The sequence below is a fragment of the Triturus cristatus genome, chromosome 4_1 (assembly GCF_964204655.1).
Source record: "Triturus cristatus chromosome 4_1, aTriCri1.1, whole genome shotgun sequence".
In the NCBI taxonomy this organism is placed as follows: Eukaryota; Metazoa; Chordata; class Amphibia; order Caudata; family Salamandridae; genus Triturus; species Triturus cristatus.
The window spans coordinates 1,230,873,522-1,230,896,994 of NC_140585.1; the positions used below are offsets into that span (position 1 = coordinate 1,230,873,522).

General features: G+C 51.4%; 1 protein-coding gene across 10 annotated transcripts in view; it reads right to left on the bottom strand.

Moving 5' to 3' along the window:
- Positions 1–22,985, bottom strand: part of LOC146856466 (uncharacterized) — a 93,575-nt gene extending 70,590 nt beyond the window's left edge. For 2 of the 10 annotated variants that reach the window (XR_014981492.1, XR_014981497.1), the window contains exon 1: positions 22,819–22,978. Coding sequence is in view for 2 of the 10 variants with exons in the window: in XM_085654631.1 (XP_085510757.1) it covers positions 22,815–22,877 (63 nt within the window). In the remaining 8 variants the exon portion in view is untranslated. Of the gene's footprint in view, positions 1–22,241; positions 22,377–22,618; positions 22,662–22,796 lie in introns of those variants that run through there. The other 8 variants (XR_014981491.1, XM_085654631.1, XR_014981496.1 and 5 more) reach the window with 7 other exon arrangements.
- Positions 22,986–23,473: the final 488 nt, after the last annotated feature.

Genomic DNA, 23,473 nt, shown 5'->3' on the forward strand with positions numbered 1-23,473 from the left:
GCGCGAGGTGCGGCCCAGGGAGTGACGGTGAAGCCGGGGCCTAGAGTGTGGCGACCCCAGGGGCTGAAGCGAGGCGCGCGGCGGCAGCAGAGAGCCTGAAGTGGCGGATGGTGTAGCGGGAGGCCCGGAGGCGGTGGTAACCCTCGGGGGGGCAGGTCGGCCCCTGGGACGACACATAGAGACATCAGGAACACCGGTGAGGAGCTGAGGGGGGGGGGGGGGACGCCACGGCCTGCATGAAACGTGGGCTGTGATTGATCAGTGTGCCCGGGAGCTGGGCCGGCCTCGGCGGCTCCGGGCGCGGGGGCCCCACTCCGGGACAGGAGATAGACAAAGCGGGGCAGCAGCGGCAGGGGGCACCTGCACCCCCCCTCTTAGTGGGACTGAGTCTGGAGTTGGGGGTTCGGCGGCTAGATCGGGCGGCGGGGCTGGGGAGTCCTTGCGGGAGCTGCCCGAAGAATCCTGGGTTAATGGACTCCAGGGGGTGAGATCGGTCATCGGGCCTTGAGGTGCCTCGGCCTTGGGGGTGCCCTGGGCTGCTGATGAGTCCTGCCGGGCGGAGGGGATGCTCCATCGGGGGCGCCCTGCGACGAACCGGGGGCGGAAAGAAGGCCAGAACGATCAGTGCGACCATAGGCATACGGCGGTGTACCCGGAGGATCTGTGGCTGCTTTGTGAGCCCGGGGAGAGACCGCTGGTAGGTTGGCCTGTGTGAAGCTACGGTCACGGACTTGGATTGAGACAATGGGGCCTATGATTGGCGGCTGTATCGGGTCGCGCCTCCTGTGAGATCGCGGACCATTGGTGGGGCCTGGCGGCCTAGGTGCTGGACGACCTCGACGGGCGACTAGGGGTGCGGCTGAATTGCTGGTGGTGGGCTGTGGCTCTCGCCGGCGGATTGCGAGCCCAGGGTTGGGGCTGTCTTCCCGCCTCTCGCCCGTTCATTCGCAGCGGCGTGGGCCGGGCAGAGACTTTGTCGACAGTGTGCCGGCACAGGAGAGACACTGGTTCGGGCGCCCCATCCATCTTGACCGGGAGGTGCGGAAAGTTTGCTGCAGCTTACCATGACGAGGGACAAGGGTGGTGGTGGTGGTTCCACGAAACAGAGGCCGATTGAGAAGTTCACGGGTCCAGGGGCGACGAGTGGGGCTGCCGGGGCCTCCCAGGATGTCGTACCGGACAATGCTGCTTTGCTGGCAGCGATCACCCAATCCCGGGATATGTTGGATGCCAAAATCGGCGCAGATGTAATGCTACTGCGTCAGGATCTCCGAAATGCAGTATCTCGTATCACGGCGGTGGAAGCCCGCATATCAGGGGTAGAAGACTATGTCGGTGTCCTCAAACAGAAAGTGGCGGGCCTGGAGAGTACCCAGAAGGGATTGGCGCTCCGGGTCGAGGATGCGGAGGGACGGGCCCGGAGGAACAACCTGCACTTTGTTGGCTTTCCGGAGGGATGTGAGGATGGGGGTGTGGAGCGATTCCTCACGCAGTGGTTGGAGAGCTGGATCCCACCAGAGGCGCTCTCCCGGTGCTTCGTCGTGGAGCGGGCCCTTAGAGCGCTCCTACAGAAACCCCCGATGGGGGCCCGTCCAAGACCAGTGATAGCGAGATTGTTCTACTATCTGGATCGTGACACTGTGCTGAAACAGGCCCGCACCAGAGAACCTTTGCTCTATAATAATCACCGTATTCTGGTGTTTCCAGATTATACCCGACTTGTACAACAACAACGCCAATCGTTCATGGCGGCAAAGGCCAGGCTGAGAGACCTGAATCTCCCGTATGCCCTTCTTTTTCCTGCCCGTCTGGTTTTCGAGTCCCGCACCCACTTCTTCGACTCCCCGGAAGAGGTCTTTAAGTGGACTGACGAAACTGTGCGGGTGCGGGTACATTCGCCGCCTGGACTGCACTCAGACTCATCCCTAAGTGAGGGGCCATCCACCAAGAATGCTCGTGGCCGGCGCCGGAGAGGGCATGGACGGTTGCGCTCCCGGAGGTGCTCTGCATCACGGGGGGCCCTAGCTCCGGGGGATGCTGCTACCCAGCCCCATCCAGTGGATCCTTGATGCTTGTGAGGAGGGTGATGCTGTGCCGCCTCCTCCCTTAGACTCTGTGGCTGTCTGCTTCTAGGGGTCGTGAGGGAGCTCCTAAAAGAGGGCTCTGTCCCTACCTGTTCAGGATGGTGGGTCTGGGCGACATGGGTTGTTCGTTGGGGATCGATTGGCGGGTGCGGTCCGCGCCTCCCTGTTGGGGGCCCGGAGTCGCACACGCCGCGAGAGGTACTTCAGTGTTTTTGAGGTATGGGGAGGGGGGGTTGTTTTGGGGAAGGGGTTTTGTTAATGGAACGAGTTGCTCTCTTGCAATGTGCTCATCTGGTCATACACACCTGCAGTTGGGACCCTATATTTGTGTCTTATGTCGGCTGAACGCCTCATGGCTGGGGGGAACGTAGGGACTGGGGGGTCCTCGGCCACCCTCCGCATTGTGAGTTGGAATGTACGTGGGGTTCTGGACAAAATTAAGCGAGGTGCAGTCCTGCGCCAGGCCAAGAGGGTTGGGACTGACATTCTCCTATTACAGGAAACGCATTTGATGGGCTCCAAGGCCCTGTGCCTGCAGCGCTATGGCTTCCAGCAGGTGTTCCACGCGGGGTTCGTACAGGGCTCCAGGGGGGTCGCGATATTGATACACCGTAGGGTCCCGTACGTGCATACACAACAGTGGCTTGACCCACAGGGGCGGTACCTATTTCTCCAGGGTAAGATAGGATACAAATCTATTGTGCTCGGCTGCGTCTATGCTCCCCCCCCCCTTACAGTGGTCCCTGGTGGAGCGGCTGCTCTCGTTGTGGGCGGCGATGCCGGACGTAGCTGCGGTTGTTGGGGGAGATTGGAATGACGTAATGGACCTGGGGTGGGATAGGGATAGGGCGGGGGGATTTGGGGGGCACCCATTCCACGAAACTGCGTTCTATGGTGAGGAGCCTTGATTGGGTTGACACGTGGCGCCATGTCCATGGCGATCGGAAGGAATATACATACCTCTTCGCGGTACACAAGTCCTTTTCGCTGTTGGATTATGTTTTTGTTCCCCGGGCGATCGCCACAAGGGTAATCTCTGCAGAGATCCTTACTAGAGGGTTGTCTCCGTAGCGTTGCAGTTGGCCAGGGGGCAGCAGCCGTTTCGTTGGCGGCTAGCGGTTTGGAACTTGCAAAACCCAGACTATGCGAAGTATGTGAGGGAGGTGATCGCGGATTACTTTTTCACTAACGCGGGGTCGGCCCCCAGTGCAGTAATACTTTGGGAGGCATTGAAGCCCACCCTTCGTGGGGTGGGCATTGCATGGTGCGTGGCAGCCCATAGAAAGCATCGGGAGGAGTTGGTTAAGGCGGAGGTGGAGGGACTGGAGCGTCGGAGTCGGGGGACAGATGGCCGACTGGCGGTGCGACAGCTGCTGCTGGCACGGCAGTCTTATGCCTCCCTCCTGATGGATGAGGCTCGCCAAGTGTGGCTAGCGACGCGCAGCAGAATTTATCAATGGGGCGACAAGTCGAGCAAGATGCTGCATCGGCTCTGCCAGGGTGCGTTTGCTCCACAGGTCCTACCGGGGGTGCTAGATGAGAAGGGAGGGTTGATCATAGACCCCTTGACTATAGCAGAAAGCTTCGCCGCCTACTATGCAGATTTGTATGCCCCAAATGAATGCCTATCGGAGGCAACGGTGGTCAAATTCCTTGAGGATCTCCCGCCCAGGGCGGTGCCAGACGAGACGCGCCAACACCTGGAACTCCCCCTCTCGGAGGAGGAACTTGGTAAGGCCCTAGGGGAACTCAATTCCGGGAAGGCGCCGGGACCTAATGGGTTCCCTAGTGAGTTGTTGTAATACTTTATTCGATAACAAGGTATCATAAAAGTAAATACAATGCATCATAAATCACATAAAATTTAGTAAATACAATTACATCATAAAATTTGCTAAAAGCAATATTCAAATGCAAACTAAAGAAAAGAAAAAAAAAGCACATTTAAAAATGAGTTCTCTTAAGAATCATGATTAAGAATAAAAAGGACAACAAGCCCGGGCAAATGTGATCAGGGCCAAAGGATGCTGGTTGATAAAGTGCTAATTCATAAAACGGCACAATTACACATTTTAAAGATCTACCCAGTACTCAATCGAACAAGCTTGGTTCATTTTTGCCACGCTTTCCCCAAAAATGTTGCAACCCCACAGATTACCATCAGAGATGTAGTGTCCGTTGTCAGGATGCGAAGGGCCACTGAACACTGCCTTGTCCCCAATTCTCTGCAAACTGGGCTTAACCATCTTTTCCTGGCCCCCCTGTACGCCCTACAGGCAAACAGGAAGTGGCCCAGTGATTCAGTTGGATTAGGGCACCCCGGACAAGCTACATGATGGTGCTTAAAATTTTTCCAACTACTGGTAAAAACATTCAGGGGTAGCGTGCCATACCTCATTTTAAGAAACAAGAATCTGTCTCTTGGTGTAGTAATAAAATCAAGGAATGGTTCCAGCTTCGGTACTGGCTTATAGATCAAAAATTGGTCGGTTCGTGCACCCCACTTGGGATTTCCCAAGTCCCTTGCTTGTATCCTCTCCCAGTACAATTTTTTGATAGTGTCTTTCGGCGGGGGCAGCTGTGATAACCATTCTTCTTTTAACCCCAAATTGATCGCCAAGTCCCTTAAATTTTTCAGCCAAGGAATCACCCTAAAGCCATTCAGATCAATAAGTTCGTCAAGGACTGCGGCGTAGTTACTAAGCTCCGGCGTCCTTCTAAGGCGAGCCCAAAAAAGTAAAGGCCGGAGGCCAACAATGTCTTTAATTGAGTGGCGTCCCAGGTCGTGAAGTAATGGTTTATAGGAGTAGAGACCGGAAGACCCACTAACTCTCATATAAATGTATGCTCCGCTATAACTAAGTCAGTGACTCTTTCAGATCCCCACAGTTCAGAGCCATAGGTTGCAGCGGACAATGCCTTGCCCTCATAGACTGCTAAAACAGGGCTGATGGGTTTACTAGAGGTCAAGCGATGGTCTCTGGCAATTGCTCCTGTCACTCTTTTAAAGTTTAACAGCATCTTGGCAATGTGAGAGTCCCACTTCATTTTACAGTTTATCCTGACCCCTAGGTAATCAAATGCATCAACTTCCTCCAGTAAAGTGCCATTTAATACAATGTGTATTTTCTTAAATTTTTTGTTTCTAGACAAAACCATCAATTTGGTTTTGATAGTATTAATTGTAAGGCCGCGATCTTTACAAAAGGCACTAAACCTGTCTAGAAGTTTCTGGAGACCAGATGGGGTTTTGGACATAAGGAGAATGTCGTCTGCAAAGAGGAGGGTAGGTATTTTTTCCCCTGCCAGGGCGGGTGCATCCGCTGGGTCCTCCTTCAAATGGTCTGCCACCCCATTTATAAAGAGGGAGTTTCATCGTCGCTACCACTTACAACTGGCATCATACTATCGGGCGGCGGTTGAGGAGGCCAGGGAGTCTGGCCGGCTCCCACAGGACTGGCGGCATGCGGAGGTGGTGGTGTTCCACAAGCCTGGTCGGCCACCGGAACATCATGCGTCATATCGCCCCATCTCTCTCCTAAACGTTGAGGCCAAGGTGCTGGCCAAGGCCCTGGCTAATCGCCTTCTGCCTCACATCTCGGCTTTGGTCCATCCGGATCAGGCCGGCTTCATGCCTCAGAGCTACGTGGCACAATATACGGCGGGCTCATGCAGCACTGGCGGCGGTTCGAGGGACGGGGGAGCCAGCGGCGCTCTTACTGGCAGACATGGACAGGGCATTTGATTCTCTAAGCTGGGTTTACTTGTTTGCCCTACTTCGCCGGATCAGTCTTGGCCCTCGGTTCCTGTCATATGTGCAGCTGTTGTATACAGAACTGACGGCCTTGGTCCGCGTGGCGGGAGCGGTCTCGCCCGGCTTCCCTATTTGTCAGGGTACTAGACAGGGGTGCCCCCTGTCGCCCTATCTATTCGCCATCGCCATGGAGACATTGGCGGCATGTGTGCGTATGGATGCCCAGTTGCAGGGATTTGAATGGGCCCCTGGCTTATCGGACAGGATAGCCTTATATGCCGTTGACGTCTTATTCTTCCTAACAGCATTGGACAGGTCGGGGCCGCGCATACTGGAGATAATGCGAATTTCGGGGAAACGTCCGGCCTATATATGAACCCCCGTAAGTTCACATTGTGGGTCTTGGGTAACCGGATGGGGGTGGGAGAGTGGGCATCTGTGCTGCGAAGGGCCGACGGAGGACTCAAGTATTTGGGTGTCTTTCTGTCGGAGGTGCCGGAGATATCGTGGGAACGAAACGTGGCGCCGGTCTGGGAGCGCGTCCGGGAGGACATTACGACCTGGTCCCGTATGCCGCTAACGATATATGGTAGATCGGCGATCTTTAAGATGGTGGCACATCCCAGTTTATTGCATCAACTTCAGAATCACCCGTACCCGATTGCGCCTCGCTGGTTCCGAATGGTGAATTCGGTGCTGGGCCGGTTTTTGTGGGGACAGGGGGCGGTGCGGGTGGCGTTGCGCACGTGCTTTCTCTCTATCTACTGTGGACGGCTGGCGACCTCCGACATACTATCGTACTATCAGGCCTCGCACTTGTTGGTCCTCAACGAGTGGTGGTACGGAGACCGAAGAGATCCGGCTTATGCACTAGAGAGGCACCTCATGGGGCGGCATACTCTCCACACAATCCTATACTCAGTAACGCTGCGGAATGCGCTGCCGCAGGTGTCCAGAGTGGTCTTTCAGATTTGGCTAAAGTCCCTAAGGAGAATGGGGTGGTGGAACACACTAACGGGGGAAACTCCTTTATGGCATAATGGACGACTGCCGGAGTTGGCGGCGTTGCAAGGGTTTGGCGGTTGGGACGACATTGGCATTTCCACCCTGGGCGACGTGATGAGGAATGGGTCCCTTAAATCGTTTCGGGACCTACAGGAAGAATTTGGCATGCCCCGCACACAGTTCTTTCGCTACCTCCAGCTCCGTCACGCACTCTCCCCCAGTCTGTAGGGCCTTGCGGACATCCCCGACTTTAGCCCATTGGAGGCGAAAGTCTTTATGGGAGATCTTGCAACCAAAAAGATCTTGCGGATCTATCAGTCCCTGGTCACACACACTGCGCCCACTCTGGACAAACTGCGGAGGGTGTGGGAGGAGAATGTAGGCTCGCTGGAGGAGGAGAATTGGAGGGAGGCCCTGGCCGCCCCTCGGGGAGCGGCCATCACGATGCGCCTCCGCCTTGTCCAATTCAAATACTTACACCGAGTATACTATACTCGGGTGCGACTGTATCGGGCGGGCCTGATAGCCTCCCCGGAATGCCTCTGGTGTGGTAGGGCGGAAGGCACATTCATACATACGGTCTGGCATTGTTCGTCACTTGAGCGATTTTGGAGGGGGATCTGCTCTTGTTTGTCTGAGGTCCTGGGATGGTTGTTCCCGTGCACGCCACCGCTCGCGCTGTTACAGGTCATGGATGGCATCGGGGGCAGTATTTACAAACAGCATCTTATGGTGCTGGGCCTTACATTGGCGAAACGTGATATTGCCAGGATGTGGAAAGATGAACGAGCTCCCTCAGTGGCCGCCTGGACAAATGGCCTAGACTTCTGAATGGGGCTGGAACAGCCCATTTTTGTGGCCCGGGGTTGTCCGCGCAAGCATTATAAAATTTGGAAGAGGTGGGCGGATTATTGGGGCTTGTGGCTGGAGCCCCCAGCGGTGACAGAAGATATCCCAGTGGGATTAGGGCAGTGCTAGAGGGGTGGGGTCTGCGATCTGGGGGGGGGGCACGGGGGTTGCAGGGGTGTTCCGTGTGGGATGGTCCTCTATTAGAGCGAGTAGGCCGTCATTCTTATTCCGTTCATTGGACCTTGGGGGCGGGTGGGTGAGCGGTTCTCAATGGGAAGAGCGCAACTTGTGGGGGGAAGTTGGGGGGGTGGAGATCCGAGATTACACTTTAGATCAAAGAATGTTTTTGTTTTGTTTTTTTGTTGTTCTTTCTCTTAAAAATGAAAATGTCCTTTGCGGTGTTATTACTCTGTAATTTGATGCTGCAGCGGCCTCTGGGGTACAGAGCCCTGTGTATACTGTGCAAATGACAAATAAAAATTTGTTGTTGGAGGAGGAGCCTAGCGCGCAACCAAGATGGCCGCGTAGGTGCGAGGCTCCCGAGGACCTCCGCAACCTCCTACGTTTATCCTGTCTTCATCCTGCATCGGTTGAGGGGACTGTGTCGGTGAGCCTGAGCCGAGGTGGTACCCGTTTCCCGTTTTCGAATCAGACCTCGGGCGCCGGAGTGAGCACCGATTGAAGTTTGCGGCCTACTTCTCTCCTGACCCCGGACTTGCGCAGGGGGGCGACCCAGTGGCAAAGTGAACAACAACGGCGGGCTGGGCCTGGCGGGTCGCGTACCCCGCACTTTCACTTTCACACCCCCTTGCCGTCTCTGCAAGTGAGATCGCGGAACTCTTTGTGTCGGGGTGACCTCGCTGGGAGACCCTGCCTGTCTGCCTGCTGTGGCCTGCTCCGCCGTCCTGGGGTGGCCCCCCGGAGCCTGTGGCCTTGATTGCTTGCTTTTTACGGCGTGGCTTGTGCGGGTGTGAGAACCGCGACAATGGCCACGAAACAAGATGGCGATCGGTCGAAGGCCAAGTCAACCCGGCATGGCGCCGTACATCAGGCCAACATCATGGACCGCTACACCCTCCAGAAGGGATCTCCCGGCGGACCGCACAAATCCTCCGAGTGCCCCCCGGATGCCCCGGATTTGCCCACGGATCTAACTCTGCAAGACGTCATGGGCGCCATTGCTGAGATGAAGGCCTCTGTGGGCCAGCGGTTCGACACCTTGGCGCATAAGATCGACGCGGTCCTCGTTGATGTCAGCCTGGTGAGGGCCGATCTCTCAAAAACCAACGACCGGGTCGACTCTTTGGCCCACACCGCGTCGGGCCTCACGATTGAGGTGGCGGCCCTCCAAACGGAGGTGAGCCGACTGCGTCAGGCGAGTGCACTCACGGATCGGCGCCTGGAGGACACCGAGAGTCGGGCCCGGAGGAATAACATCCGCATCATTGGAGTGCCCGAGGGACGGGAGGAGGCGGCGGCGGATCTCTACCCATCTCCAGCCTCGGGGACTGAGTAAATTCTTTGCCGTGGAGAGGGCTCATAGACTTCCCGGGGGAAGGCCGAAGGTCGGAGCCCCTCCGCGGCCTCTCATTACCCGTATTTTTAATTTTCGGGACAGAGACGCGATTCTGCAAGCCTCTAGACTGCAAGGGCCAATCAAATTGGATAACATGGAGGTGAACTTTTATCCGGACTTTACCCAAGCGGTCCAGAAGCAGAGACTGAGTTTCCTGGGCGTCAAGCGGCGGCTTCGTGACATGAACTTAAAATACGCCATGCTCTTCCCGGCCAGGCTGCGGATAGAGGTGGATGGTCGCACGCACTTTTTTGATCGTCCTGAAGCGGCCGGGGACTGGCTTGACACTCTGTCTGGGGGTCGTGATGGGGATGGCGGGGGGATGGGGGGGGGGTGGCGGGAGGAGACGGCCCCTTGGACCGGGACTGAGGTGTTGACACTGGGCCTCACTCTGGATGGATATGGTGCCACTTTCGGCCAAGCTTAGGGTCTTTCGTTATGCTGTATTCAGTATTTTTCCCTCCTTTGGAGGTGGTGTGGGGTCTAGAAGGGGTACTCTTTCCTCCTCTAAGGGGTTTAGTTAGTTTTACTATCTAGGGGCAACAGGCACACTGCAAGTTGGGGGGGCTGTCTGGGCTCATGCAGGGGTGCAGGGAGGGGGGAGTTTTGTTGGGGCGGTTGGGATGGGGTGGGGTGTTTGTTTACTTCACAAGGCAAAACCATCGTTGTGCTGTTTCTAAAGTGCTCTCTGGGGGACGAATGATTGCTTTTGTTTATGATGGGGGGTAGGGGGACTGAGTCTTTTGTCCTGGAATGTTAATGGACTGGGGGACAGGATAAAACGAGGTGTGGTCCTGCAGTTCCTGAAACGAATTTCACCCGATATAGTTTTCCTGCAGGAGACACACCTCATCGGCAACTCCTTTTGTGCTATGAATCGACGGGGTTACCGCTTGGTGGCCCACTCGGGCTTCACGTCTGGTTCAAGGGGTGTGGGCATCATGGTCAAGAACTCGCTCCCGTTGGAAATTGATGAGGTGCTCCATGAGGACAGGGGACGTTACACGGCTTTGGTGGGTAGAATGGAGGGCAGAGTGGTCTTTTTTGTGTCTGTCTATGTCCCGCCGGGGTTGCAGACGACCACCTTTGCGGATCTGGGGCGCCTCCTCCTTGGCCTTCCGGAGGGGATTCTAGTGGTTGGGGGGGATTTTAACGCTGTGGTTTCCGTAACTGAGGATCGTCACCCCCCTCGGGATCTCCCCCGTGCCCAGGCGTGGTTGTCTGGCCTCTTGGACACCTTGGGGCTGGTGGATTGTTGGCGTTTGAAACATCCCACGCAGCAACAGTACACCTTTCATTCTGGGGCCCATGGTAGTCTTTCAAGGCTAGATTATGTTCTGGTGCCGGCGGTGCATGCGGGGAGGATAGGGGAGGTGCGCCATTTGGCGCGGGGTATTTCAGACCACTCCCCGCTCTTGTTGCACTTTGATATTCTCCCGAGGGGAGGGGGTAGGGTGGTCCTGATAAATCCCTGGTACCTGCGTGACCCCACCATTCGTGCAGAATTGGTTAAATCCCTTAAGAGATACTTTGACGAGAATGTGGGGTCTGTGTCATCGGCGCTTTCTCTGTGGGAGGCGTTCAAGACGGTACTCCGGGGGGAGGCCCTGTCCCTTATTTCCCATTCCCGGAGGCGCGAGCGGGAGGAGGTGACCCGTGTTGAAACTGAGATATCCGAGTTGGAGGGTAATTTAGAATGTGGGGTGACGGATGATAAATTACATGTTCTCCAACTCAAGCAAGCGGCCTATAAGGCCCTTGTCACGGAGGCGGCCAGGGGCCTCAGTAGAGAGCAACAGGGGAGACTGTATGATGTGGGTGATAAGGCTGGTAAATTGATTGCGTGGCTGGACAAAAAGGAGAGAGCGAGTCGAGTTGTCCCAACGATTGAGAAGCAGGATGGTGTGTGTGTTACTGAACCGGAAGAAATTGTTGACTGTTTTGCAGAATATTTTCGTGGGGTGTATTCCCCGGTGTCTTCCCGCTCGGAGGCAGATTCCCATGCCCTGCTCCGGGACATCGCGCTGCCTTCCCTCTCGGAGGAAGACAGAGTGTCGTTGGATGCCGCCCCTACATCTGAGGAAATTGCCCTCGCCATACGTTCGGTCGCTTCCGGCAAGGCCATGGGTCCTAATGGTCTTCCCATTGAGTTGTACAAGCTGCGACCGGATACGCTGGCGCCGCATCTCCGTGCTATGTTTCTCGAGGCCCACTCGGCGGGTTCCCTCCCGCCTGACCAGCGCCTGGCCACTATCGTGGTTATTCATAAGGAGGGGAGACCACGGGACCGGGTCACATCCTATCGGCCAATTTCGCTGTTGAATGCGGAGCCCAAAATCCTCGCCAAGGTGTTGGCTAATCGGCTGGTTGGCGTGGTGTGCGACTTGATTCACCAGGATCAGTCCGGCTTTATCCCTCATCGCAATACTGCGCTTAACCTGCGACGTCTGCATGGGGTGCTCGCACGTGTCCCGTTCATACGGGAACCGGCCATTTTGGCATCCTTGGACGCCACTATGGCGTTTGATACACTTGAGTGGCCATATATTTGGGCGACACTCGCGAAGTTTGGGTTTGGCCCAGGATTCATCAGTTGGGTAAAATTGTTATATTCGGGGCCGGCAGGTGGTTGTGAACGGTAGAGTGTCGGCTCCGTTCGAGCTGGGCAGGGGCACGCGGCAGGGCTGCCCATTGTCGCCGCTCCTTTCTGCGCTTGCTTTGGAGCCCCTGGCGGAGTGGCTGCGGTGGCATCCTTCTATCCGTGGTCTCCGCTGGACCCCTGAGTATGAGGACCGCGTATCTCTATACGCTGACGACATTCTTTTGTACCTGGCTTCCCCACGTAAATCACTGATAGTACTGGTTGATGTATTGCACTCATTTGGCCTCAACTCCGGCCTTGTCATCAACTGGGCTAAATTGTGTGTATATGTTCTCTCTGGGGAGGATCCGATCCTTCCGCGGGGTTGTCCTATCCGGATCGCCCCGCGGGGTTTTAGGTACCTGGGTGTCTTCATTACTCTGGACGCGGAGGCCCGCTATAGTCAGAATTTGCTTCCCCCCCTCCATCGCCTGAAGGAGGACGTCGCGCGTTGGAGGCTCACGCCGCTCGGCCGGGCGGCATTGTTTAAGATGATGTCGCTGCCGCGTTTCCTGTATGCTTTACAGAACACAATGGACGTCGTCCCGGCGCGATACTTTCACGAGGTGGAGAGTCTGCAGCGCCGATTGTTTTGGGAGGGTAGACCGCGTATCGCCCTTGCGAAGCTGACGCTCCCTTGGTATGATGGGGGGGTTGCCCTCCTGGATATCAAGCGATATTATTGGGCCTCCCAGCTGGCTGCGATCAATCACGGCCTGTACGGGCCCGCTCTAAACCCTGCCTTTGAAATGGATAAAATGTTACTGCCGGGTGGTGATTATAATCGGGCGCTTTACTCCAACTCGCTCGACGCGCGTCTGACGGGCCCCACGCGGGTCATGGTACGAGTGTGGCACGCGGCTAATGCGGCGATGGGGTGGAAGGACCGCTTGACCCGGGCGACGCCACTATACGCATCTGAGCGGCTGGGCTCCCTGTGGACCTCGAAGGGTTTTGAGAAGTGGGACATGATAGGCATTAGCCGGGTGGGCGATCTCTGGACGAGGGGGGGATTCAAGACGTTCGATGTGCTCCAGACAGAATTCCAGCTGCAGGATAGGGAGTATTTTCGATATCTGCAGATTCGTCACGCATTGTGCTCCATTTTTCCGGACGTCGCCTCCATCCCGGAGTACTCCCCTCTGGAAGATAGAGTGCTGGATGGGCACGTCCCGGACAGCACGATTTCGTTAATTTATAAAAAACTTATTAATGACCGTTCGGGACTGCTGACCGGCCTTCGAGAGACATGGGTTGCTGATGGATTGGAGCTGGATGACGAGGACTGGGTGTCTGCGGTGGCCTCCCCGAAAGAGGTGGCCATACCGGCCCGCCTTCGTTTCGTCCAGCTCAAGATACTCCATAGGGTCTATGTTACGGGGCCGAGGCTGATGCGCATGGGCTATGCTGTGGATGGGTTGTGTAAGCGTGGGTGTGGATCTTTGGGGACCTTTCTCCATATTTTGTGGGAATGTCCGGAGGTGGCGCGATTCTGGCGTGGTGTGCATGAGGTCTTGCGTGCAGTCACGCGTGTGCCGTTGCTGCCCGAGGCGAGGAGATGTCTTTTGAATGTGTGGGAGCCAACCGACTATTCGGTGCCGCAGACGTGGTGGGTGACTCTGGGATATATGGTGGCCAAACGTGACATTGCTCAACTGTGGGGTTCCCAGAGGTCGCCGACTGTCTCTGCGTGGAAGGATAACATGGATTGGTGCATGTTTCGGGAAAAGGTGGTGTATGTTGCGAGAGGTAAGCCTGGTACGTGGGTGAAGGTGTGGGGCCCCTGGAACGCCTACCGTGGGGGAATCTGTATCCCGCCGGTGTTGCCTGACCCGTCACCGGCCCCATCTCCCTAGCCGGTTTGTCCTCCCGGTTCTGGGCACTGAGTCTCATTAGTCCCCGTCCTGGTCTTTTCCCCCCCTCGATACTCCTATGGATTGGAGGGGTCCCCCTCTTAGGGGAGCACATGCTGCTGTTTCCGATTGTGGGTTGCCTTGTGGATTTGTTTTGTGTTGTTATTTATATTAAAAAGAAACCGTTATGCGGCGTCCGGATGGTGTGGCTGCCAACGTTTTCTCCAACTCCTGTGAATTTCCCTCTGCCGCAGCATGCGTGCTATTGTTTGTATCACATGCTCCTTTTGCTTGCTAGCAGCCGGCCTGAAGGTTGTAGGCCCATCTTTGTATACTTTTTGGATTCAGTAATAAACGGTTTAGATAAATAAATAAATAAATAAATTTGTTGTTAAAAAAAAAAAAACATACCATGCTGCACATTGAAAAGTTAGACAAATTACCTTTCACCATGGCTGAGACACCTTCCACAGACTGGATAATCCATGGTTACATCACCCCAAGAGGTCACGACTTATCAATTCCAATATTGTTTACAATACCACCAAGTAGGCAGATATGAAGTGCTCGGGGAAGGCTATGTGCATGAATACTGGGAATCACCATTCAGGTTTAGATGCAGGAATGGGGACACAGACATTTGCAAGGAAATTTCACTTCATGGGGCATGCAATGCTTCAGTTGCGAACTGGTCCTGTTAGCTGAAGGGTTCTCCGGCTGCCATCATTCATCTGGTTTTCAGGCTACTCTCTAATGGGAGCTATTTGATGCTGAATGATAAAGGTTACTGAAAAATGGAACCAGTTATCGTTTATCTGATAACAGTGAATTCTATAATAACTTGTTGCACACAAGTACTGTTTCCACCTGCCTGCACAGTTAGGGAGGCAACGCTATGGCCTTCGATAAATGTTTACAACATACGCTTTGATTGTCTGAGGAGGCTGAAAGTCATGCTTTTTCAAAAAGATGTGGCTTTAACATCAGCAAGAGAGACGTTTGGTCATCAGGTTGTAAGGTTCTCGTCCGAGATACAGACGCTACTCCATACTACTTTCCCGCTGTATTTCGGGGAGCTGGTCCACCGTATCTTTAATATGTCTGATACGAAGGGAATACCACACTTTGTTAAATGTATTGGCTCTAGACTGGTTAGCACCTTTCTGACAATTTTTGGAGATATACCATCTTTTATACACTCTGTGTTGGGAAGCGTTTTTGGAGGTCACCCACTTGTTCTGCTACTTGTGGTGGGAATTCTGATTTTCATTTTTCTGCTCCGAAATGGACGTACCAATTCAACCCGGAATGGAGACACCACTGGCTGTGAGCGCATGATACACAGCTTCGGCATACCTCGGCTTCGAGAACTGAATGAGCACTGATTCTTGTCCTTCTGCACCGTTTGGCATCACTGCGTACAACGTGTATTGGATCCATGTCTCAGATAACAATCGGTTGAGCCACTGGACATTCAAGTACTGATCGACCCCTTAAAGGCCCATGGGTATTGTTGTCCCAAGCATGTTCCATTGTTGTTGAATGCATTCTTCGAGCCACCGCGAGATGCTTTGGCTTCTAGTGAACTGGATCACAGCTCTACGATACGATTACAGGATGCAGTCCCTCCTTCAGCGGCTGCTGTGGGAACTGGATGGAACCACCTTTGCTCCATAAACCTGCTTCAACATGCGCCCCTGGGAACGCCGTCTGCGGTTGCCAGCTACAGCAAAGATGCGACTATCACTCACAACACAAACTGGCTTGTCTGTGTGGTAAGAATGATTCCACCTATTTTTCCTAGGCACCTTAGCTTTCTTGTTGCTTGGGATTTTTAAAAGGTATATTGACTTTTTAAGGCTTTTATGAACATTTTAAAGGGAAGCTTGCTTTTTAGAGGAATTTTAAAATGGTTTTAGACCATTTTAGCTTGAATTCCATTATGGCATGCTGCCTTTTTAGACATCTTTTATATATCAACCCTTAGTATGAGTGGGTGTTCTGTGCAAGTTTTAGGCCCATGTAGCGAAGCTGCTCATTTCTTACATTGTCCTCTTTTTCACAATAACATTTCACCTTTGACCTTTTGCACATATTTGCATGTGTGACAATCATAGATTAGTTTCTCTGAAATTACTTCTGTTTACACATCTGGCTTGGCATAACATTATCACACTGCCTCGAACACCAAGTACAAGGCATCTACGCACGAATATACAAATGTCATTGTATCATTATCAACCACGGGGCAACAAGGCTATCTACATAGCCATTACATGCTAATCTATACATACACGGCAAGGATGCTTTTTATTGTAAATAATCAGCATCACAAAGAATTAGCGGAGGAGGCACTTCAGCTGAAACTGAGGGTCCCTGCATGCTGAGACTTCACAACGCAGAGGTCTGACATCTCTGTGAGGGGTGTCCAGTTCATGACCAAGACAGTGTCCTATATTCTCTCTTGCCAGGTAATGGTTTTGGATCGTCCCTTGGGGGGGGGGGGGGGGGGGGAATTCTTGGCTTCACACTTAGACACACTCTAGGTACACACAGCATAGGGTTGCTTAGTAGGAGTACAATTAATTACTAGCTTGTTTTAAATACCTGCCCATATACTCTCTCTTAGCACCATGGTAGACCTGTATCTACTATTTTGGTTCTTGCAATCACTTTAATCTGCTTCTGTCTATTGATTATCGCAGCACATGTATTTTATACAAGAATAACGTTGGTTCAATAAATATATTAAAAACGGCCCACTGTGTATTTTCTGTATATTTCTCAGAGAACAAGTAAGCACGAGTGACTGAACGAACGGTCCAGATCAGTTACCACGATCCCTGAGGGGTCAGGGAAGTGATGTTCAGTGGTTGCTAAAAGCCATGTGCTCCCTGGTAGGACTAGGGGTGGGCTTATGGTGGCACTGTGAGCTAGCTGGTCTCTAGGCCAACACATCCTGAGGTGGTGCTCAGAATCAGTCCAGGGCTTAAAAAATCATAAAAATTGTACTAGACCTACAGGTCTAGTAACGTGAAACATCTACTGGACCTTACTGAATTGCACTTGACCTCTGACTCTGAAAGCTGAGCAAAAGTGACAAATTAACAAGATTGAAAAAGCATTTTTATTGCTCATTCACTTTGTGAGCAATAAAGATGCCTTTAAATCTTGTTATCTTCTCACATTTGCTCTGCTTTCAGAGGCAGAGGTCAAGTGTCAGTTTGTCTTACTACTCGCCAGAAAGGGCGGGTAGGAACTAAAAATAGCTCGTCCTTATTGAATCTGACTTGCAAATGCGAGCAGGCGAGTGGATTTTTCGAGCCCTGCAGTCTAGGCACCTCAACCAAAGTTAATGTTATCCAACAAACGTGCAGATCCTATGGATTAGTGGGAACTACACGACAAGGTGTGTGGACAGTAGAGTGTGAGGTGAGAGTATGCGCATGAGACTGGTAGCAGAATAGTGGATGAACTGGTGCTTCGGGGGGAGGGGGGGGGGGGGGGGGGGACACACTTGTGGCGATCCCGGCAGAGTATTCCTGTAGTGAAGCTTACTAGAGATCAGAACAGTGTGACTGTGATAGGTACAAACTCAAGATTCAGTTATGCTATGCCAGTGGTTAGTTTGTGGGGTAAAAAAATATGTGTTGGGGATCTCGTCAGGAGGTAGCTTGCACAAGCCCATTTCTCCTGTTGGCGATGCCTAAAACAGAACAGACTACTAACCATAAAAGTGGTGAGAGGGTGTGGCGCAATGGCCAAAGCTGCCAACTTCGGAGCTGGGGAACAGGTACAAATCTCGGCATCAGCTGAACATACTGTGATTCTGGGCAAATAACTTAATCTGCCAGTGCCTACCATAAATAAATGTGTCCTTAACTGGTGCCAATGGAAAGCGCCAGTGTTGATGATTAAGTGCTGGTGCTGAGCACTGGAAACCACTTGCTCAAATTAAGCACTGAGCTACGCACACCACTTGGTACCAGGTCCATTTTGCATTAAACCACCTTGATACAACTTTTCAGCACTCCTGATTACAACTCAACCATGTTCAAAACTTTAACAATCACACTCCTCTCACAAAATTCAACACAACTTGGCTCAGTGAATTCCCCATTCTATAATTAAAGTTACTTTACCAGTGCACACTCTCTGCGCCATGTCCTTTATATCTGGAAAGGTGCGCAATCTACTGTGCCCATTTTGCATTGGGCTTTGACTGCATGAAGTTAGTAGAGATTGCGTTCAATGTTCACTTTAGAGCTGGGTTATGCATTTTAGAGAGATGGCAAGTGGTAGTCTGTTTTGCAAGCTCATTGTAGAATTGCATTTGGTAAGGCGTGAGCTCAGGAATTTGGGGTTTCTCCCCTAATTGGGTGCATCATTGTACAGCTCCAGTTAATGTTCATTGTACATCTCCAGTTAATGTTCTATATACTTGTACATCACAATCTAGGTAGGTAATTATCCGACACTGCATATGGCATATGAGCAAGTGGTTTAAGGAAGCTACGAGAGTAGCTCTAAGATTTATCTTGGGGTATGATGGAATACTGTATATTACTGAGAAGCAGTGGCATGTGTGCAGAGACATCAAGAGTCTTCCTAATCGGCTGGATGAAGCCAAATAAAAGATTGAAAATTTGCAGTGTAGTTAGTTATGCGAAAGTAGCAAGCTATTTTATTTTTTGGTACAGCAATGCAAACTACATGGCATACATGAGCTGTGCTAGGTATGTCTTGTATTCGGCCCAATGTGCTTGTTGTTTATTAGTGCATTGTCCTCGGCGTCTAACAAGACCTCTTTCCACCCTCCATTTGATAGTAAGATTGTAATGCATGACCAAGTTACTCATCAGGTCTGGCCCTTGACTGAAGATGTAACCTAGCAAAGCAACATACATCAGTTTGCTCTTTCCTACTGCAAAGTAAGCAATTGTAGTACTCCATCTCATAATGTAGAAAGAGAGGCTGCAGCGGCAACTCTGGTCACAAAACACTATCTCACAATACAACTTTAAGAAAAGTGATAGTGTTACACATACAACCAGAAAAAGTTGGCTCATACGCAACAAGATACACTCGCATTTCTTTCTATCCTTATTTGTTGTCCAAACCAAATGAGAGCTGTGCACGCAAATTACTCATTACTCCTGAAAATGGTGGCTAAGAGAGATTTGCCACTGCAGCAGACTACGGGAACCCTGAACATTTTATCACTCGCTCAGAGAAACAACGGTTAGTCTGAAAGAAAACTCACAGCAGGTGTCCTCTGTTGCTCAATAAGTAATCGAAACTCAACCAGTACAACTTTTTCTAGAACGAAAGTCCTCAAACACTATAACGCCTCACTGCCACAATACCTTCTCCTGAAACAATATCTCCTCCTGCGGCAATCTCAGTGTGGATGAATGCATAGTCACTCGACTTAAGTTCGTAGAGCACTCAGCATTCGTTCTTTTTACCAATGCGGGGTGGATAATAAAACAGTGCCAGATTAAACCCTGTGAAGACCCCTAGGCAGTCAAAAATCCAGGTCCCCTCGCAAATTATTCCCCAATACCCAATGCACCTGATTTTTTTATACAAGCTGAAACCTGCCAGATGAGCTTTTAAGTGAAACTTATGTGAATCGGATGTCTCTGGTTTATGTACTTTAAGTAGTTAATGGGTACATTACATTAATACAGTATTTTCTCTATGTCAAGTGTTCGTTTCATTGAGTTGATACATTTTTTTCTATCTTTTGGAAACAATATAGCAGGGCCCATAAAAGGAGTGGAGCCCATAGGCCGGTGCCTACTTTGTCTGTTTGGTAATCCGAAACTCTGGGTAAACCTATACCACTTAAGGCAAGCATATCGACATCTGCAAAAATCTGTTCAGGGACAGAGAAACTCCTCGCTTATCCAAAAGCGGGAGCCGCTATGCTTTGCAGTCATACTCCTGTTCTAACTAAAAAAGAAATTAAAAAAAACTAAAAAGGAAACCTATTGATATAAAAATTCAGCTAGGTAACTCAGCGAGTTAAGCACTCGCAGCTGAGATAATGTGACACCAGGTTAAAAATATTGCATTCAGTGGTCGAAGTTGGGCGATCTGAAGGGCATGACATGTCCTTACTTTTTTAATTTTAGGAAAACAGTTCCCCTACTCTGTCAAAAGTCAACCCTTCTGGGACAGTTAATTCCGTGAGTTGAAAAGCTTCAGCTGAAGTGTCATGAGCCTCATGAGCTGTGAAACTGAGGGAGGGGCAGACAGCTAAACAAGCCTACTTGGCACGGTGCCTGATTTCCTGAAATAAGTGTAGATGCGCACAAATTCTCAATCTGCAAATGGAAAGGGTGCCAGGAAGCCTGTATTGGCTTTAACTGACGTTATCACTTGAAGCTTCCTGGTGACACACATTTAATCATTTTGAAAGGTATTGTAAGGGTGTTACCCACTAAGATGTGGTGTCTACTTTTAAAAGACAAATACCTAAAAAAAAATTGCTTCCCGGTGACACACATTCCTTCTTTTAGAGAGGTATAGTAAGGGAGGTACAAGTTAAGCTGCAAAGGGTGTGCTTTTAAAAGACAGTTATAATAAAAAAAATCAACATGCACTATGTACAGCCTGCAAAAAAACAATATTTTGGAAAAACTATCTTAAACTTTCTTGCGCATTCTGTGGAAGCCTATCATATACTGTGCGTAATGCCAGTTTAAAAAAAAAAAAAAGACTTCCATGATCACAGCATTTTCTGTCACAGACTGGGACCTGGTAGCACTAAACATACACAAGCCACTATTCTCCACTGCACCAACCGGGATTTGGGGCGATGCATTAACTAATAGCGGTTTCATAATCTACAGTAGTGTATTTCCCACTGATTATCATATTAATTTTCATTTAAGCTGTGTGTTATGTTATATGTAGTTACCAGAAGGCGAAAGACTGAATAAAGTAACAGAATTTTTTTGGCCACGTCCACACCCTAACTCAGCCGCCGCCTGCCCCGCCCACTTGCACACAGCATCACAGTTCCCATACTTTTTTAGGTCGAGCCTGAGCCAGCGCGAATGGGCTGGTCTGCGAGGCTTTTTGTAACCACTCAAAACTTTTCTGTGTGGGTCTGACTCCCCCCACGCATTTGGTTGGCTGTTTCTTGTGTCAATTTGAAACAGGAGGCTGCAAATGGCAAAAAGCGGGAGCATGTCCCACCTTTTTTGTAAATGTTCACTCCCACAGCGTTTTGCTTGCGGGAGCGAGCAGCCGCGTGCAGGGCGGCAGCGGCAGTGCCTCCTTGTCTCCCCCACTACTCCTTTTGAGCAGTTTGTTTATTTAACCTTGTGCTTGGCAGCCCTGGCGTTTCTTATCTTTAGGGCTCGCAGATGGACACATTCCTTGCAGCGCGAGCTCACCACTCGCGGGCACCCTTACAGTGCGCGCACATCGCTCGTGGGACGCTCACAGGATGCTAAGTAAACAGTACCCACGTGCACAGTGAGGCAAATCACAGGCTTAACCCAGATACGTGTAACAGATCGCGATGGGATCAGCAAATTAATATGCGGGGCGGTATCCATTCACAAAAATCTTTTTGGACAAACGTTCACACTTTGCAAAGCACGTGCACAGAAAGGTGTCTCCTTCGCAGGCAACTGCACTGAGCAGCGGCACAAGCTTTTTTCTTGCCCGCCCCTTTCTGCGCTCCACAACTCACTTTCGTCCACGGCTCCATTATGGGCCTGTAAACTGGTGCTGTCTTTGCCTCCTGGACTGCTGGTGCCTCCATGACCAGCTAGCAAGAGGTTGTCCTCTGTAACTACAATGGAGGAGGAAGTGAGCATATACTGCAGGAAGCTTGTGCGGACATTGAATTCATCACTGACCCGAATTCTCGCCATCAGCATCCGAACAAGCCCATGCAGGCGAGTCGCTGCAGCCAAGGCAGGGAGAACTCTATCCGCTGCCCCAGTGTGTCACTGATGGGCACGTTATAATTGGAATTCTGTACGGTCGGTTGAGGTGAGTGAGTGATGTCTTACGGAGGGGCCGGTCCACCTGACCATTTTCCTAACCTGTCTTTAGGGCCTCAGGCCCTGCAGGGCACATCTCTGTGGCACAAACTCCCTTCACAGATTTATAAACGAGCAGTGTCAAGCATTTGTACCAGAAGGGGGCATTATCGCAAGTCAGGAAATACTCATATGTTGTATACACAGCGGGGTTATATTGAGACATTCACCTCACAAGACTTTTAAATCTATCCGCTTTACTTTTCATTGGGGCAGCAAGCACACTTCTTTTCACCACACGAGGTATCATCCCTAAATAGAACCAGCCTCTTCATTCAGTTCACTGGGGGTTCTACCAATCATCCATCTCACGGGGGCACCAGACCCATCCATTAGAACCAGAAATAGATCGTAAGCCACCCATTTACAGTGCACGAGAGAAAAGACACGGATATTCACAGGACTATCCTTACCGTTCCCCAGGTCCCAAAGGCGAGACCTATTGGCGATGCCAATGCATGTTTCTCACGCACTAGTCTACGACCACTGATTGCAGACTATGCTTTGGGCTGAAAGGGTATTCTTGCGGCTAAAAAAAGAATTGCCTTCCCGACAATGACACAACTGCTCCCTCTACGATGTAAGTACTGGAGTGGTCAATCTTTACAACAGAGGGCCCAGACCATACAAGTTTCCTAGGTGAACAGGTGGCGGAGAAAGCACGGACTTGAAATAAATATTAAATACGCATGGCATCTACGAACAGAGACACCTACAGCTATAATACAGACTCAATGACTCTTTCTATCTAATCTGTACTCACGGCGCGCAGCGAGAAGACTAACTTTACCTAGCTAACAGCAGCTCTCTGTTGCTGGAAAAAGATAGGAAGCACAAAGAATATATCGATTACATTTACATCACTAACAAATAAAGGGGGGGTCCTTCAAACTGGAAATAACAGCAACACAACCTGACGCAGACGTACTCCCCAAATTAACACAAAGCAGCAACTAAGTGAACATTACTCAATAAGTTGTCCGCACTTGCTTTCTTCCACTTGTACCGGGATCACCCCCTCTGCGTTCCTGTGAACTCACTTCGACCATACTCAGCCTAGGGCCCGCGCTGTTTCCGGCCGAACGTACAGCTCACGTGACATTGAAGCGTGCGTATCTACAGGTCACGTGATGAGCAGCGCCCCCTGCGGCCTACACAATCACCCAAGCGGTCAAAACATGAGTATAGCTGGTATTGGCAAATATGTAGTCGTCCCTACCCCCTGACACAGCGCTTTGTGGACAGATATCACGCAGCCGAGCCTCTGTGCGATCCCAATGTTAATGATTTCATTCTGCTCTCTGTTCTGTCATGCTCAATGTGTTTTGGAATATTCTTAGTATGCACATTTTGTGCAGACTATAGGTGTGCATGAATTTCCTTGCACTAAGGTTGCTGGCATTTTCACACACTATTGTTTGTCTTCAATGTCGGATTGGGATCACATTTAGGCTTGGGCACTACTACCCCCCCCCCCCACCCCCCCCCAAAAAAAAGTAGCCCACATTCTTAATTTTTTTGTAGAATTACCTGGTGTGAACTCTGCCACTGGCAGGAAAAGGAAAACAACAGAAACTAATTTATGCACCCCCCCCCCCAACACCTTCAATGAAGGCGGAGGGACACAAATAACCACAGGAGCTCC